Raw genomic sequence first — 15,376 nt, forward strand, 5'->3', positions numbered from 1 at the left:
AGAGAGAGTTGCGTATCAACAACTTTCAACCCATATAGAAGAAAACCATCTATATGAACCTTTTCGATCGGCTTTCAGGCCCTGTCACTCCAGTGAAACTCCTCTGATCAGAGTGGTGAATGTTCTTCTACTAACTATGGACTCTGACCCCACTTCTGTGCTTCTACTACTGGACCTCAGTGCAGCCTTTGACACCACTGATCACTGTATACTATTAGACAGAATAAATTGTAATTTTGGTGTCTCTTGCTTAGCTCTCACTTGGCTTAAGTCTTACTTATCTGGAAGAACACATTGTGTCTGTTATAATAGTCCAACCATTGGGGCTAGGTCGAGCACCTGCAAAGCCTTTCCCTCCAATACCAGGACCAGGTGAAATCCAGCTTCTTCGTTGCTCCATGCTGCCATGCCGCTAGTTGGACTTGCAAGAAGTAGGGCTCTAGCTGTGTTATCCCGTTGTACTTTGGCAGCTTGGCTAGTGTTCTATATGTGCAACTGCGAGGTGTGATAGGCTGGGTATGGGGACCGGTGGTGGTCGTTCATTGGCAGCAGCCCTCCTGGTCGCAAGGGGGCGGTTGGTGGCGGCGGCAGCAGGCATTCCCCTGTATTGGCACTTCTGGCCTCTAGGGGGCGGTGGGGTCGTGGTGCACTGGAGCCATCAGTGTGGGCTGGAAAACTCCCGTCTCTAGTGGGCTCCATCCTTTGCCATGCCAGGTTTTCCAAGCGCCAACAGGTCCGCTCAATGTCTTGCTGGATCCAATCTCTGGATCTCTCTCTTCATTATTCAGCCGAAAATGCCCGGATCCAACTTCTGACACCAATGCGGCAGGCTATGCTGTAAACGAATTGATTACAAGACACGAGCTTTCCCTTAATGCCAAACCTGCATCCCATACACCGCACGGCGCACCGCATGACGAGTGGCTTTTATTTTGACAATACCTAGCATTTGACAAGAATCAAAATCTGCAATAACTTCCCCCCCCAAGGTCACAACAGGCAGTGTTAGTCTAAGTCACGGTCCTTCCGTCAGTCAGTCGGTAAACGGTCTTCTGTTTCGTCGGAGTCAAACCCGCAAACAAACAACACATCCAAACATGGACACCGCATCACTAAAACGGCTCCAACCTTAACATCCAACTGTCCCACGAGGCCTTGCGCACCTCCAGCGCAGAACTGTGGATGGTTAGCGTGACCGCCTCCTCCGATCGCCACGATGTTGTACATAAACAATACATGTGAGGTGTCAAAAACCCAGAAAACCATTCTATTCGCAGATGAGACAAACTTACTCTGCTGTGGAGACAACGTAGGACAACTCCTGGATACAGAGGAAAAGGAACTGGGCAGGATGAAGAGTTGAACAACTGCAGTGATGAGCTGAAGACATGTGGTACTTTATCTGGACTAAAACACTCTTCACAGTGGCGGCTGGCCAGCAGAGGGCGCTGGGGCGCTGCCCCCTTCAAACATCAAGAGATGAAAATCTACTTAAACATGTTAAATATAATTTAGTTTTGTAATGCAAATAATGATGAACTAAGTGTTTTACAGTCTGTGAGCGGCTGTCAGCAGCATTAAATACTGGTTCCAATGGAGTTTGGTTGGTTTCTGTCTGAAGACATATACTTCCTGTCTGAATACATATACTTCCTGTCTGAATACATATACTTCCTGTCTGAATACATATACTTCCTGTCTGAATACATATTCTTCCTGGGTGAGGGGCGCCGGCCAAACCATACCTTATGTTGTGGCGAGCAGGTGACCTGAGGCTGCTGTCTGATTGGTTTCTTCAGATTTTCCAGGGGGCGCACAGCTGCGCCCCAGACACGCCCACTTTTATTAGCAGCGAACTGGTATTGTTTTAACATTTTTCTGATCTGTGATTGGACATTTCTCGTGGCTGTCAATCACGTTCACACCCACCGCAACGCCTCGTCTCGACCGTCAATCATCCACCGTCTACGAGCCCTGATCAAATCTATAGGCTACATGGTCCTTCTGAATACCTCTGTGACTGTGCGGACGTTAAAGCAGCTGTCAGGTGGGCTGCGCCAAGGTACATTGCGCCCCCCCCCAAACATCTTTCGCACCAGCCGCCACTGGGAACAACATACTGAACGGTTATGAGATGGACCAGGTTTTTATTTATATAAACTACTAATAAGACACGTTAGTCCCTAGCTAGCTAACAGGTGTGACCCTTTAGCCGAGCGGTTAGTGACGTCACCTTGTGGTGCAGTACACCCGTATCGAATCCCGCACCGGGCAAGAAAATAACCGGTTACATTTATTTTATTTTATTTACTTATTTGTTCAAATGGGTTGATTTGCTAGAGTGGACTGAGTTAGATATTACGGACACTGACGTCTGTAAGTTGGACTTTCATTCATTTTCTGTGATCAGTGCATGACTAGTATGAGGGGGGAAGGGGGGGCTAGGAAAGTTCTCAACTTCTTCTTCTGGCCCCTTTTGAACATGACCGGTATTATTCCAGCCGCTTGTTTGTGGCTTTTACGTCGCTGGTGATTTTGTTGGTTTGCGTGTTTGTTTTTGTTGCTTATGTTTTTTTTTAACAGGTTTAAAACGAAGCCCCGCCCCTACACGTCCCGCCCCTGTCTCGCCGTCCGCAGACGGACCCTCCGTGCGCTGACTGGGCGGGGCCTATTTTCAAACTCCACCGAGAGAGACCGAGACCGACCGACCGGATCGGGGAAAATGGCGGCCGCGGGGTCCTACAAGTGTTCGGGTAGCCTGGGACAGAAACGCCGGGGCGGCTCCGCAGACGCGCTCCGGTTCTCCGGTTCCGCTCCTCCGTCCCCTCCTCCGGTCTGCCCGGAGCTCCGGACGGAGGTCGCCTGCTGCCCGCGCTGCCTCCAGCGGACCGCGGCGGAGCGGGGCAGCCCGCGGTTCTGTCCCCTCTGTCGGCAGCGGGGGTCCGGCGGGGGCCGCAGACCGTCCGGGCCGGAGCCGGGCCCGCCGAGGAGGAGCCACCCGGAGCGGAACGACTGCGACACTCGCAAAGGTTGGCCCGCTTTTGGTTCCGTTTGTCCGACCGGTGAAAAGTCCGCCGGACGACCCAGAATCCGGCAGTTTGTCTGTGTTCCGTGTCCGATTCCGCTCGAAACCCTCTAATGCACATGACGTGAAGTATGTCGGTCCCCTGCCCGTAACGGACCGGAGTCGGTCCTGCGACGGCGGGTCTAAAACCAAACGTGATGAAGTTCGGGTAACTTTATGATACGTGTGCAGCCGGCCGGCCACACGTCCCGCGGCGGGCTTTGGTCTGATTATGGTTTCTTACTCCTGCCGAAGAAGAGTCCGGCTCTTACTCCGGCGGAGGAAGAGTCCGGCTCTTACTCCGGCGGAGGAAGAGTCCGGCTCTTATTCCGGCGGAGGAAGAGTCCGGCTCTTATTTCTGTTGAGGAAGAGTCCGGCTCTTATTTCTGTTGAGGAAGAGTCCGGCTCTTACGTCTGCGGAGGAAGAGTCAGACTCTTATTTCTGCGGAGGAAGAGTCAGACTCTTATTTCTGTTGAGGAAGAGCCAGACTCTTACTCCGGCGGAGGAAGAGTCCGGCTCTTATTTCTGTTGAGGAAGAGTCCGGCTCTTCCTCCGGTCTGGGTCATTCGGATTAGCTGCATAGGGAACTGACTTGTCCAGACTTGTTTCACAAACCGCTTGCATGGGAGGAGTTATTAACACACTTGCCTCCTGTTTTTTTGTTTTTTTTTTCATTTTCACTTCTTCCACTTAGCGCCCCCTGTTGTTTCTACCGCGGGGTGACTTAGTTTTCCTCGCTGGTGAGGAGAGCTGGGCTGGAGGAGGCTTCTCCAGACGTTTCTGCATTTGTTCGATCCAAGCTGCCAGACGGTCGAAATAAAGGTTTTGCTGTTCTACGGAGCGCAGGGGCGTAGCTCCGAGTCCTGGGCCCTCTACGTCAGCAGCCTCTGTGGCCCCCCTTCCTCTTTTGTCGCTCTCGCGTCACTGTTTTGAGTTGTAGCGTGCTGTGTATTATTTATTTACACGAATCTACTTTAACCTGACTCAACCTGGTGTCAGCAGTCACTCGAACTGGACTAGATGAGCTGCTCCGAGACACGCTGGTGAGGGGCCGACTAAACCGTTTTGCACCTTTTGTAAGGGGTGAGAGGGGCCTCGGAGAGGGGTGAGAGGGGCCTAAGAGAGGGGTGAGAGGGGCCTAAGAGAGGAGTGAGCGGGGCCTCAGAGAGGGGTGAGAGGGGCCTCGGAGAGGGGTGAGAGGGGCCTCAGAGAGGGGTGAGCGGGGCCTCTGAGAGGGGCCTCAGAGAGGGGTGAGAGGGGCCTCAGAGAGGGGTGAGCGGGGCCTCTGAGAGGGGCCTCAGAGAGGGGTGAGAGGGGCCTCAGAGAGGGGTGAGAGGGGCCTAAGAGAGGGGTGAGAGGGGCCTCAGAGAGGGGTGAGCGGGGCCTCTGAGAGGGGCCTCAGAGAGGGGTGAGAGGGGACTCAGAGAGGGGTGAGCGGGGCCTCTGAGAGGGGCCTCAGAGAGGGGTGAGAGGGGACTAAGAGAGGGGCCTCAGAGAGGGGTGAGAGGGCCCTCAGAGAGGGATGAGAGGGGCCTCAGAGAGGGGTGAGAGGGGACTCAGAGAGGGATGAGCGGGGCCTCTGAGAGGGGCCTCAGAGAGGGGTGAGAGGGGACTCAGAGAGGGGTGAGCGGGGCCTCTGAGAGGGGCCTCAGAGAGGGGTGAGAGGGGCCTCGGAGAGGGGTGAGAGGGGACTAAGAGAGGAGTGAGCGGGGCCTCAGAGAGGGGTGAGAGGGGCCTAAGAGAGGGGTGAGCGGGGCCTCAGAGAGGGGTGAGCGGGGCCTCTGAGAGGGGCCTCAGAGAGGGGTGAGAGGGGCCTCAGAGAGGGGTGAGCGGGGCCTCTGAGAGGGGCCTCAGAGAGGGGTGAGAGGGGACTCAGAGAGGGGTGAGCGGGGCCTCTGAGAGGGGTCTCAGAGAGGGGTGAGCGGGGCCTCTGAGAGGGGCCTCAGAGAGGGGTGAGCGGGGCCTCTGAGAGGGGCCTCAGAGAGGGATGAGAGGGGCCTCAGAGAGGGGTGAGCGGGGCCTCTGAGAGGGGCCTCAGAGAGGGATGAGAGGGGCCTCAGAGAGGGGTGAGCGGGGCCTCTGAGAGGAGCCTCAGAGAGGAGTGAGAGAGGCCTAAGAGAGGGATCTCAGAGAGGGATGAGAGGGGCCTCAGAGAGGGGTGAGCGGGGCCTCTGAGAGGAGCCTCAGAGAGGGATGAGAGGGGCCTCAGAGAGGGGTCTCAGAGAGGGATGAGAGGGGCCTCAGAGAGGGGTGAGAGGGGCCTCAGGGAGGGGTGAGAGGGGCCTCAGAGAGGGATGAGAGGGGCCTCAGAGAGGGGTCTCAGAGAGGGATGATAGGGGCCTCAGAGAGGGGTGAGAGGGGACTCAGAGAGGGGTGAGCGGGGCCTCTGAGAGGGGCCTCAGAGAGGGATGAGAGGGGCCTCAGAGAGGGGTGAGCGGGGCCTCTGAGAGGAGCCTCAGAGAGGAGTGAGAGGGGCCTAAGAGAGGGATCTCAGAGAGGGTTGAGAGGGGCCTCAGAGAGGGGTGAGAGGGGCCTCAGGGAGGGGTGAGAGGGGCCTCAGAGAGGGATGAGAGGGGCCTCAGAGAGGGGTCTCAGAGAGGGATGATAGGGGCCTCAGAGAGGGGTGAGAGGGAACTCAGAGAGGGGTGAGCGGGGCCTCTGAGAGGGGCCTCAGAGAGGGATGAGAGGGGCCTCAGAGAGGGGTGAGCGGGGCCTCTGAGAGGGGCCTCAGAGAGGGGTGAGCAGAGCCTCTGAGAGGGGCCTCAGAGCGGGGTGAGAGGGGCTTCAGAGAGGGGTGAGAGGGGCCTCAGAGAGGGGTGAGCGGGGCCTCAGAGAGGGGTGAGCGGGGCCTCTGAGAGGGGCCTCAGAGCGGGGTGAGAGGGGCTTCAGAGAGGGGTGAGAGGGGCCTCAGAGAGGGGTGAGCGGGGCCTCTGAGAGGGGCCTCAGAGAGGGGTGAGAGGGGCCTCTGAGAGGGGCCTCAGAGCGGGGTGAGAGGGGTCTCAGAGAGGGGTGAGCGGGGCCTCTGAGAGGGGCCTCAGAGCGGGGTGAGAGGGGCTTCAGAGAGGGGTGAGAGGGGCCTCAGAGAGGGGTGAGCGGGGCCTCTGAGAGGGGCCTCAGAGAGGGGTGAGAGGGGACTCAGAGAGGGGTGAGCGGGGCCTCTGAGAGGGATGAGAGGGGCCTCAGAGAGGGGTGAGCGGGGCCTCTGAGAGGGGCCTCAGAGAGGGGTGAGCGGGGCCTCTGAGAGGGGCCTCAGAGAGGGATGAGAGGGGTCTCAGAGAGGGGTGAGAGGGGCCTCTGAGAGGGGCCTCAGAGAGGGATGAGAGGGGCCTCAGAGAGGGGTGAGCGGGGCCTCTGAGAGGGGCCTCAGAGAGGGGTGAGCGGGGCCTAAGAGAGGGATCTCAGAGAGGGGTCTCAGAGAGGGATGAGAGGGGCCTCAGAGAGGGGCCTCAGAGAGGGGTGAGAGGGGCCTCAGGGAGGGGTGAGAGGGGCCTCAGAGAGGGATGAGAGGGGCCTCAGGGAGGGGTGAGAGGGGCCTCAGGGAGGGGTGAGAGGGGCCCCAGAGAGGGGTGAGCGGGGCCTCTGAGAGGGGCCTCAGAGAGGGGTGAGAGGGGACTCAGAGAGGGGTGAGCGGGGCCTCTGAGAGGGGTCTCAGAGAGGGGTGAGCGGGGCCTCTGAGAGGGGCCTCAGAGAGGGGTGAGCGGGGCCTCTGAGAGGGGCCTCAGAGAGGGATGAGAGGGGCCTCAGAGAGGGGTGAGCGGGGCCTCTGAGAGGGGCCTCAGAGAGGGATGAGAGGGGCCTCAGAGAGGGGTGAGCGGGGCCTCTGAGAGGAGCCTCAGAGAGGAGTGAGAGAGGCCTAAGAGAGGGATCTCAGAGAGGGATGAGAGGGGCCTCAGAGAGGGGTGAGCGGGGCCTCTGAGAGGAGCCTCAGAGAGGGATGAGAGGGGCCTCAGAGAGGGGTGAGCGGGGCCTCTGAGAGGGGCCTCAGAGAGGGGTGAGAGGGGACTCAGAGAGGGGTGAGCGGGGCCTCTGAGAGGGGTCTCAGAGAGGGGTGAGCGGGGCCTCTGAGAGGGGCCTCAGAGAGGGGTGAGCGGGGCCTCTGAGAGGGGCCTCAGAGAGGGATGAGAGGGGCCTCAGAGAGGGGTGAGCGGGGCCTCTGAGAGGGGCCTCAGAGAGGGATGAGAGGGGCCTCAGAGAGGGGTGAGCGGGGCCTCTGAGAGGAGCCTCAGAGAGGAGTGAGAGAGGCCTAAGAGAGGGATCTCAGAGAGGGATGAGAGGGGCCTCAGAGAGGGGTGAGCGGGGCCTCTGAGAGGAGCCTCAGAGAGGGATGAGAGGGGCCTCAGAGAGGGGTCTCAGAGAGGGATGAGAGGGGCCTCAGAGAGGGGTGAGAGGGGCCTCAGGGAGGGGTGAGAGGGGCCTCAGAGAGGGATGAGAGGGGCCTCAGAGAGGGGTCTCAGAGAGGGATGATAGGGGCCTCAGAGAGGGGTGAGAGGGGACTCAGAGAGGGGTGAGCGGGGCCTCTGAGAGGGGCCTCAGAGAGGGATGAGAGGGGCCTCAGAGAGGGGTGAGCGGGGCCTCTGAGAGGAGCCTCAGAGAGGAGTGAGAGGGGCCTAAGAGAGGGATCTCAGAGAGGGTTGAGAGGGGCCTCAGAGAGGGGTGAGAGGGGCCTCAGGGAGGGGTGAGAGGGGCCTCAGAGAGGGATGAGAGGGGCCTCAGAGAGGGGTCTCAGAGAGGGATGATAGGGGCCTCAGAGAGGGGTGAGAGGGAACTCAGAGAGGGGTGAGCGGGGCCTCTGAGAGGGGCCTCAGAGAGGGATGAGAGGGGCCTCAGAGAGGGGTGAGCGGGGCCTCTGAGAGGGGCCTCAGAGAGGGGTGAGCAGAGCCTCTGAGAGGGGCCTCAGAGCGGGGTGAGAGGGGCTTCAGAGAGGGGTGAGAGGGGCCTCAGAGAGGGGTGAGCGGGGCCTCAGAGAGGGGTGAGCGGGGCCTCTGAGAGGGGCCTCAGAGCGGGGTGAGAGGGGCTTCAGAGAGGGGTGAGAGGGGCCTCAGAGAGGGGTGAGCGGGGCCTCTGAGAGGGGCCTCAGAGAGGGGTGAGAGGGGCCTCTGAGAGGGGCCTCAGAGCGGGGTGAGAGGGGTCTCAGAGAGGGGTGAGCGGGGCCTCTGAGAGGGGCCTCAGAGCGGGGTGAGAGGGGCTTCAGAGAGGGGTGAGAGGGGCCTCAGAGAGGGGTGAGCGGGGCCTCTGAGAGGGGCCTCAGAGAGGGGTGAGAGGGGACTCAGAGAGGGGTGAGCGGGGCCTCTGAGAGGGATGAGAGGGGCCTCAGAGAGGGGTGAGCGGGGCCTCTGAGAGGGGCCTCAGAGAGGGGTGAGCGGGGCCTCTGAGAGGGGCCTCAGAGAGGGATGAGAGGGGTCTCAGAGAGGGGTGAGAGGGGCCTCTGAGAGGGGCCTCAGAGAGGGATGAGAGGGGCCTCAGAGAGGGGTGAGCGGGGCCTCTGAGAGGGGCCTCAGAGAGGGGTGAGCGGGGCCTCTGAGAGGAGCCTCAGAGAGGAGTGAGAGGGGCCTAAGAGAGGGATCTCAGAGAGGGGTCTCAGAGAGGGATGAGAGGGGCCTCAGAGAGGGGCCTCAGAGAGGGGTGAGAGGGGCCTCAGGGAGGGGTGAGAGGGGCCTCAGAGAGGGATGAGAGGGGCCTCAGGGAGGGGTGAGAGGGGCCTCAGGGAGGGGTGAGAGGGGCCCCAGGGAGGGATGAGAGGGGCCTCAGAGAGGGATGAGAGGGGCCTCAGGGAGGGGTGAGAGGGGCCTCAGGGAGGGATGAGAGGGGACCAGGGAGGGATGAGAGGGGCCTCAGAGAGGGATGAGAGGGGCCTCAGAGAGGGATGAGAGGGGCCTCAGGGAGGGGTGAGAGAGAGGGGCCTCAGGGAGCCTCCACTGTTTTCTTGAAGTCCCTCAGCTGGTGTACTGAGCCAGTTGTAGCTGAGGTTATGACACTAATTAGTTAGAAACTGAAACACTTGGGCAGTGGGGCGGCATGACTGAGGAGCTAGATCGGGCCGTACAGTAATAGGAAGGTTCCTGGTTCGATCCCCGGCTCCTTCAGAAAGCACGTCGAAGTGTCCTTGAGCAAGACACTGAACCCCCAACTGCTCATCAGGAGCAGTTGGGGGTTGCAAGCTTGGCACCTTACGATGGCGGCCTCTGCCATCAGTGTGTGAATGTGGGACATACGTTGTAAAGCGCTCTGAGTGGTGGGTAGACTAGAGAGGTGCTGTATAAATCTATATATAAATGTACTGTATAATATAAATATACTGTATAAATCTATTTATAAATATACTGTATAAATCTATATATAAATATACTGTATAAATACTGTATAAATCTATATATAAATATATACTTATAAATATACTGTATAAATCTATATATAAATGTACTGTATAATATAAATATACTGTATAAATCTATATATAAATATATACTGCATAAATCTATATATAAATATACTGTATAAATACTGTATAAATCTATATATAAATATATACTGTATAAATCTATTTATAAATATACTGTATAAATATATACTGTATAAATCTATTTATAAATATACTGTATAAATCTATATGTAAATATACCGTATAATATAAATGTACTGTATAAATGCAGTATATTTACACACAAATCACTTTAATTTATTTACAGAAATAAAATTTGCAAACCAAAACAAACTTTGGATTCCAGGCTTCCTGCTCTCCCCCTTTCTGGGCCCTGGTATGGGGGCATGGGGGCCCGCTGGGCGCCGCTGCTCTCTATTTACTGGTTTAACGTGGCTATAATCCACAGCCAGTCAGGAAACAGTCCGGTCAGCTGCAGTGTTAGCGGCTGGCGTCAGGACAGTACACACTACATCCTGCCATACTGCTGCTGTAGGAAGAAGTACTGCTGCACTACTTGTTAGATGTTTAGATCACAGTAGTACTGTATGTTGTAGCAGTAGTAGTAGTAATACATTTACAAAATGGTGATGATGTCGTAGTAGAGTGTGTGTGTCGTGTGGGGTCCTACAGTATTTAAGGTAGTGTGTGTACTTAGTGTATTGGTGTATAGACCCTTTTGTGACCGACGTCACACATAGTAGGTACGACCGTACGTACTTCCGCCATTTTCTGCTGCCAAAACGAGCGTGCATGCTAAATCACGTGATCACGGCTTACCAACTGTAAAAGGGTCCATTCAGAGTGCACTTCCTGTAAGGGGGGGGGGCGGCACGGTGGCGCAGTGGTTAGCACGGTCGCCTCACAGTAAGAGGGTCCTGGGTTCGAGCCCCGGGGTAGTCCAACCTTGGGAGGGGGGTCGTCCCGGTCCCTCCTCTATGTGGAGTTTCCATGTTCTCCTCGTGTCTGTGTGGGTTTCCTCCCACAGTCCAAAGACATGTAGGTCAGGTGGATCACCCGTACTAAATTGTCCGTAGGTATGAGTGTGTGTGTGTGTGTGTGTGTGGGGGGGCCCTGTGTGATGGCCTGGCGGCCTGTCCAGGGTGTCTCCCCGCCCGCCGCCCGGTGACTGCTGGGATAGGCTCCAGCACCCCCGCCACCCTGAGAGCAGGGTAAGCGGTTCGGCTAATGGATGGATGGATTAGTATACAAGTGTGTGGGGAGGGAGTGATGGGAGAACTAAATATGAACTGCACTGTCCACAGCCTGTTGTGGTGAGGTTTGATCCAGAGGGTAAAGCCATCTTGAATTCTTCTCTTTTTCTTCAGAGATCTTCATCCTGCCCGCCCAGCTTTCTAAGTGTGGGGATGTTCTATCAGAGCAGACTTCCAAACACCAGGTGAGCAGAACCACAGCCACTGCTCCTTTCTTCACAGCAGTCCTTCTCACCGCTGTCATGGCAAGACTTGGATCCAAAAAAACTGACCTTCCCGAGCAGACTCCTTACTGTCTCTGTTAAGGCAGTGTGTTGCCACTACTTGTACATCAGAAGCACAGAGAGACAGGAAAACTTTAGAGTTGAAGTTACAATCCTGAAGATTCACATGCAAACCAGACATAAAGCCCTTTAGCTGTTATGCTCACCCAGAGTTTTCCAGCAGTCAGAATGATTTTTGAGTGCTCAGGATGATTCCTGGCCCACTATGTGAACAAGTCAGGAATTCATGTTTTTTTTTCTCAGACATCAACGAGTGAGGACAAAGAGGAGACAAAGAGGAAGCTCTTCCATCCCCTGAAGGAGTGTGGAGCTCTCAGACTGCCTGAGGACCCTGTAAGTAGAAACCTGTTTTCATCCAGTCACGTAACTCCACACCACTGACAGCACCACAGACTGATGGGGGAAGTGCTACACGGTGATCAATGTGGTTTGGTGTTTTTCCTGAAAAGCGTGTCGGAGTACGGCACGGTGGCACAGTGGTTAGCGCCTCACAGCAAGAAGGTCCTGGGTTCGAGCCCCAGGGTAGTCCAACCTTGGGGGTCGTCCCAGTCCCTCCTCTGTGTGGAGTTTGCATGTTCTCCCCGTGTCTGTGTGGGTTTCCTCCGGGGGCTCTGGTTTCCTCCCACAGTCCAAAGACATGTAGGTCAGGTGACTCGGCCGTACTAAATTGTCCCTAGGTGTGAATGTGTGTGTTGGCCCTGTGATGGACTGGTGGCCTGTCCAGGGTGTCTCCCCGCCTGCCGCCCAATGACTGCTGGGATAGGCTCCAGCATCCCCGCCACCCCGGTTGGGATGGGCGGCTTGGATAATGGATGTGTCGGGATAAGACTCTCCAATATCACATTCATTTACACTCCATCTGAGTCTCACTCAGAGGGACAACACATTAGTAGTTGAATCGGCTCAGACTGTGATGCACTAACCTGTGCTCTCTGCTGGTTCCTGTGCTGTGTGGAGGGCGGCGGCGGCTTCCGGGCGCTGGGGGTGCTGTCGGACTCGGAGAACGAAGAGCCGGTCAGCAGCAGAACCAGGGACGTATCAGCCTTCGTCAGAAAAGCCAAAACCTCCTCGGCCGGCAGAAAGTAGGGATCCTACTGACTTCTACTGCAGACCTCTATTCTCTGTGGAGATAGACAAGAATTTCTCACTTCAGCTTTCTCACATTGAACTTTCAAGATAGCGCGAATGATCCAGTAAACAAGTAAATCAAGGAAAGTGCCACGCAGTGACCAACATGATCTTTTTTTAATGCAGCTCAAACTTTTCCTATCATTTTAAAAGCTCTTATGGCACAGATGCAATATGAACATGATTGGAAATATTGGTGGTAAAGTGGTATGTGTGTGTTGTCTCTCAGTGGAGTCCAGAGAACTGCTCAGAGAAGTCAGAGCTGCAGTGGCTCGGTGGAGGCCAGAGGGAGGCTGAGGCTCCTCTCCCACACCTCTGGGGTGGAGGTAAGTCACCTGTTACACCAGTGAGAAACTGGTTCTACTGGGCAGCTCCCAGTAGCCAACAATACAAGGTTGTGTTTTTTTCTGGACGATAGGGATGGGTATCGTTATGATTTTAACGGTACTATTCTTACCAATGCTGCTTATTGATCTGGTATTTAGGTATTCACAGGTTAGTTGTCGTCTTGACAACTAACCTGTGAATATCTAAACCTGACGGAACACAGACCAAACTTAAAGGATCAAAAAGAACATTTGTTCATATGTCAATCAGGATTCTAACTTGAAATAGAAATACACTGAATTCTTGTCTGGTCTGTAACAGAGCTGCTCTCTATTTTTCTCCCCTTGATTTCTGTTCCTCTGCCAGGCTGGCATCACTCACAGTGACATGGCAGGTATCCTCCTTTCGTCAGAGAACAGCCGTGTTGGCTCCGTTCCCGACAGAAGACTCACCTTTCGCTGCATGATGACATCATCAACCCCTTTGGGTGTTCCCCAGGGCAGACAGGAACCTTCCATCAGCCCCGAGAGTAACGACAGCATCTCAGAGGAGCTAACCCACTTCAAACCAATTGTCTGCTCCCCATGCACGCCCCCCAAACGCCTCCCTGATGGCCGAGTGCTGGAGCCCACCATCGTCAAGTCCACCCCCCGGAATCTAACCCGTGGCAGCCTGTACAGGGCCACTAACTATGAGGCCAGCCCTGCTGTCTTGCAGAAATGGCGGCAGATCGAGTTGGACCGCCAGAGTGTTATGATGACCTCCAAGGGGACGTTGACGAGCCCTGTGAGTGAGCCGCAGGGCCAGAAGAGCCCTTCAGATCACCAAAGGAGCAGAGCTTGCAGCTACAACATGGCCACAACATGTTCCACCACAGAAGGGGCAAATGACAGAGCGCGTCCATTCGACAGAAGGAAGTTGGTGTTTGATACAATGACTCAAGAAAGCGACAACAGCGAGAAACCAGCTGTTAAGATTCCTAAGCCCACTCTGAACAACAGCAGAGAGGGTCTATGTAGAGGGAGCTCAGGTTTGGACCAAGTGGTGGGGGCCCCTGAATCCTGTAGTGGAACCATTTTTAGTACAATTAATTCATTTTCCCCATATGCAAGGAGCTTTGGTTTCCATTCTTGTAAACTGATCTCAAAAGAGCCACATGGCCATAGGAGGGAGGCAGGTGGTAGTACCTGCTCCCAGAACCAGTCTAACTCAAGGAAAGGCAGGAAGAGGAACCAGAAAACCAAACACTTAGAGGACCCTGAGTCAGACCTAAAGAGAGCCAGGACAGTCAGCCAGGAGGCCTCTGTCATGGGACGCTGTGGGAGCGATGGGTACCTTCAGCGAGTCCAGCAGGAGCGAGAGGACCGGGCACTAGCCATAAAACTCCAGACACAGTTTGATCTGGAGAATCAGACAGTCATTCAACAGAGGCAGAGTCCAGAGAAGTACTTCCTACGGTCTTGGATGGCCAATCAGAATCGGAAAAGGCGAAGTCCACGGAAGTCAAGACAAATTTCCAAACAGCATTAGCTAACAGAGTGTAGTGTGGAACGATTTTTGGAGGGACCAGTTTTTGCTAATAGAGGCACAGAGACCTGCTCAAGAGGAAAGAGAGATAGGAGGAGTCATCGTGACATGAGAAAGTTTAGACAGAGATTACTGAAACAGAAAACCTTTTTTTTGACGCACTTTGAGAACTAAAGCATAAATCCTGTTTTTCACAGATGATGACTTTGACCGTCTAAGAAACCAGGTAGAGCCTAAATTTAGGGTTTAGTTTCTGCCACACAACATTAGTCCTCAGGAACCACCAGAGGCCAATAATAAAGGCTAATATCAAAGGAAGAGTTGTCTAGGAGCTAATTCTACGTCAGCAGGAGTCTTAGCAGGGTAATCATGATATTGTATATTCTCAAATCAGATGAAACCATTTCAAATCAACAGCTTTCTGCAAAAATCGAATGAGGATGATGTTGCAAACAATCTCAAACATGCTAAACACGGCCTGTGACTGGTATACGATTTATCGGGCAGTAGTCCCAATGGCAACCGTTAACCAGGCGGTCAACGATTTTCTGACAGGAGACGCAGTGAAATAAAAACAATCACTTAAGGGCAATGGTGTTTGGGCTGAAAGAGCATGTTCCTCATTGATCACCAGTCAAATTCAACATGCTGATATTCATTTGTTTTCTCCCCCAGTCACAGGTCCTAAAATCCAGTTGTTTTGACTTGGTTCTGTCTTGGGATGATGATCACCATAACCTAGAAATGGGATGAATTATTTTTCTAAAAACAGAATTCTAGACCATGATTCCCAGCATAAGACCATACATCAGTAGCATTAGCGACACCAGGAGCGCTGCAATGAATGTCTTTGTTGGGAGAATGAGTTTGCTTTAGTGTGGGGCGTAAATACTCGTGAATCTTTTCACGAATACATTTTCTGATAACAGATGTTTAAGAAATGTGCTTGAATGTCAATCTCAACCAAATCCACTTCTCACTCACAGTCTATTAAATACTTGTAAAACGGATGTGTGTTCCTTTCACATTTCTTTCAGTAACACGATCAACCAAAAACAATAGATTCTGATTTTACGTAAGTGTGATTATTTTGGCAGGAGCTCCAAGCGTTATGGCCACAGAGCAGTAGGCCTGTTGAAATATTCAAAGGACAGCCATAATCGAGGAAATGCAGCAGTAATTAAATGTCACCAATAAGAGGCGATAGTGGCAATGAAGCAGACGTCTTGTCATGATGGCTCTCGCTCTTATGATTTCGTTTTCCCTCCAGGCCTCTGTGGGCCCAGGAATGGGTTGGACAGAAGTCCAGGCCACTAACGGGAGGTTAAAGAGATGGATAAGGTTAGGGTAAGGATCTGAGGACTTAAATCCTTTCTAGCGTAGCCATCTACTAGTGATGACCCCAGAAACGCC

At 54.5% G+C, this 15,376-nt stretch overlaps 1 protein-coding gene across 1 annotated transcript; it reads left to right on the forward strand.

The window, feature by feature from the left end:
- Positions 1-2,701: 2,701 nt before the first annotated feature.
- On the forward strand, positions 2,702-14,967 carry rnf169 (ring finger protein 169). The gene is made up of 6 exons (XM_056283733.1): positions 2,702-3,029; positions 10,812-10,882; positions 11,225-11,314; positions 11,939-12,063; positions 12,339-12,435; positions 12,803-14,967. The coding sequence occupies exons 1-6, from the start codon at positions 2,723-2,725 to the stop codon at positions 13,964-13,966; spliced, it is 1,854 nt and encodes a 617-aa protein (XP_056139708.1). The 5' UTR covers positions 2,702-2,722; the 3' UTR covers positions 13,967-14,967.
- The last annotated feature ends 409 nt before the right edge of the window (positions 14,968-15,376 follow it).

The sequence above is a fragment of the Lampris incognitus genome, chromosome 7, assembly GCF_029633865.1.
Source record: "Lampris incognitus isolate fLamInc1 chromosome 7, fLamInc1.hap2, whole genome shotgun sequence".
NCBI lineage: Eukaryota > Metazoa > Chordata > Actinopteri > Lampriformes > Lampridae > Lampris > Lampris incognitus.

Coding starts and splice junctions, on each gene's coding strand:
- rnf169 (XM_056283733.1), top strand. CDS start 2,723: ATGGCGGCCGCGGGGTCCTACAAGTGTTCGGGTAGCCTGGGACAGAAA. Junction 11,315..11,938: donor TCAGACTGCCTGAGGACCCT/GTAAGTAGAAAC, acceptor TGCTGTGTGGAG/GGCGGCGGCGGCTTCCGGGC. Junction 12,436..12,802: donor CCCACACCTCTGGGGTGGAG/GTAAGTCACCTG, acceptor TTCCTCTGCCAG/GCTGGCATCACTCACAGTGA.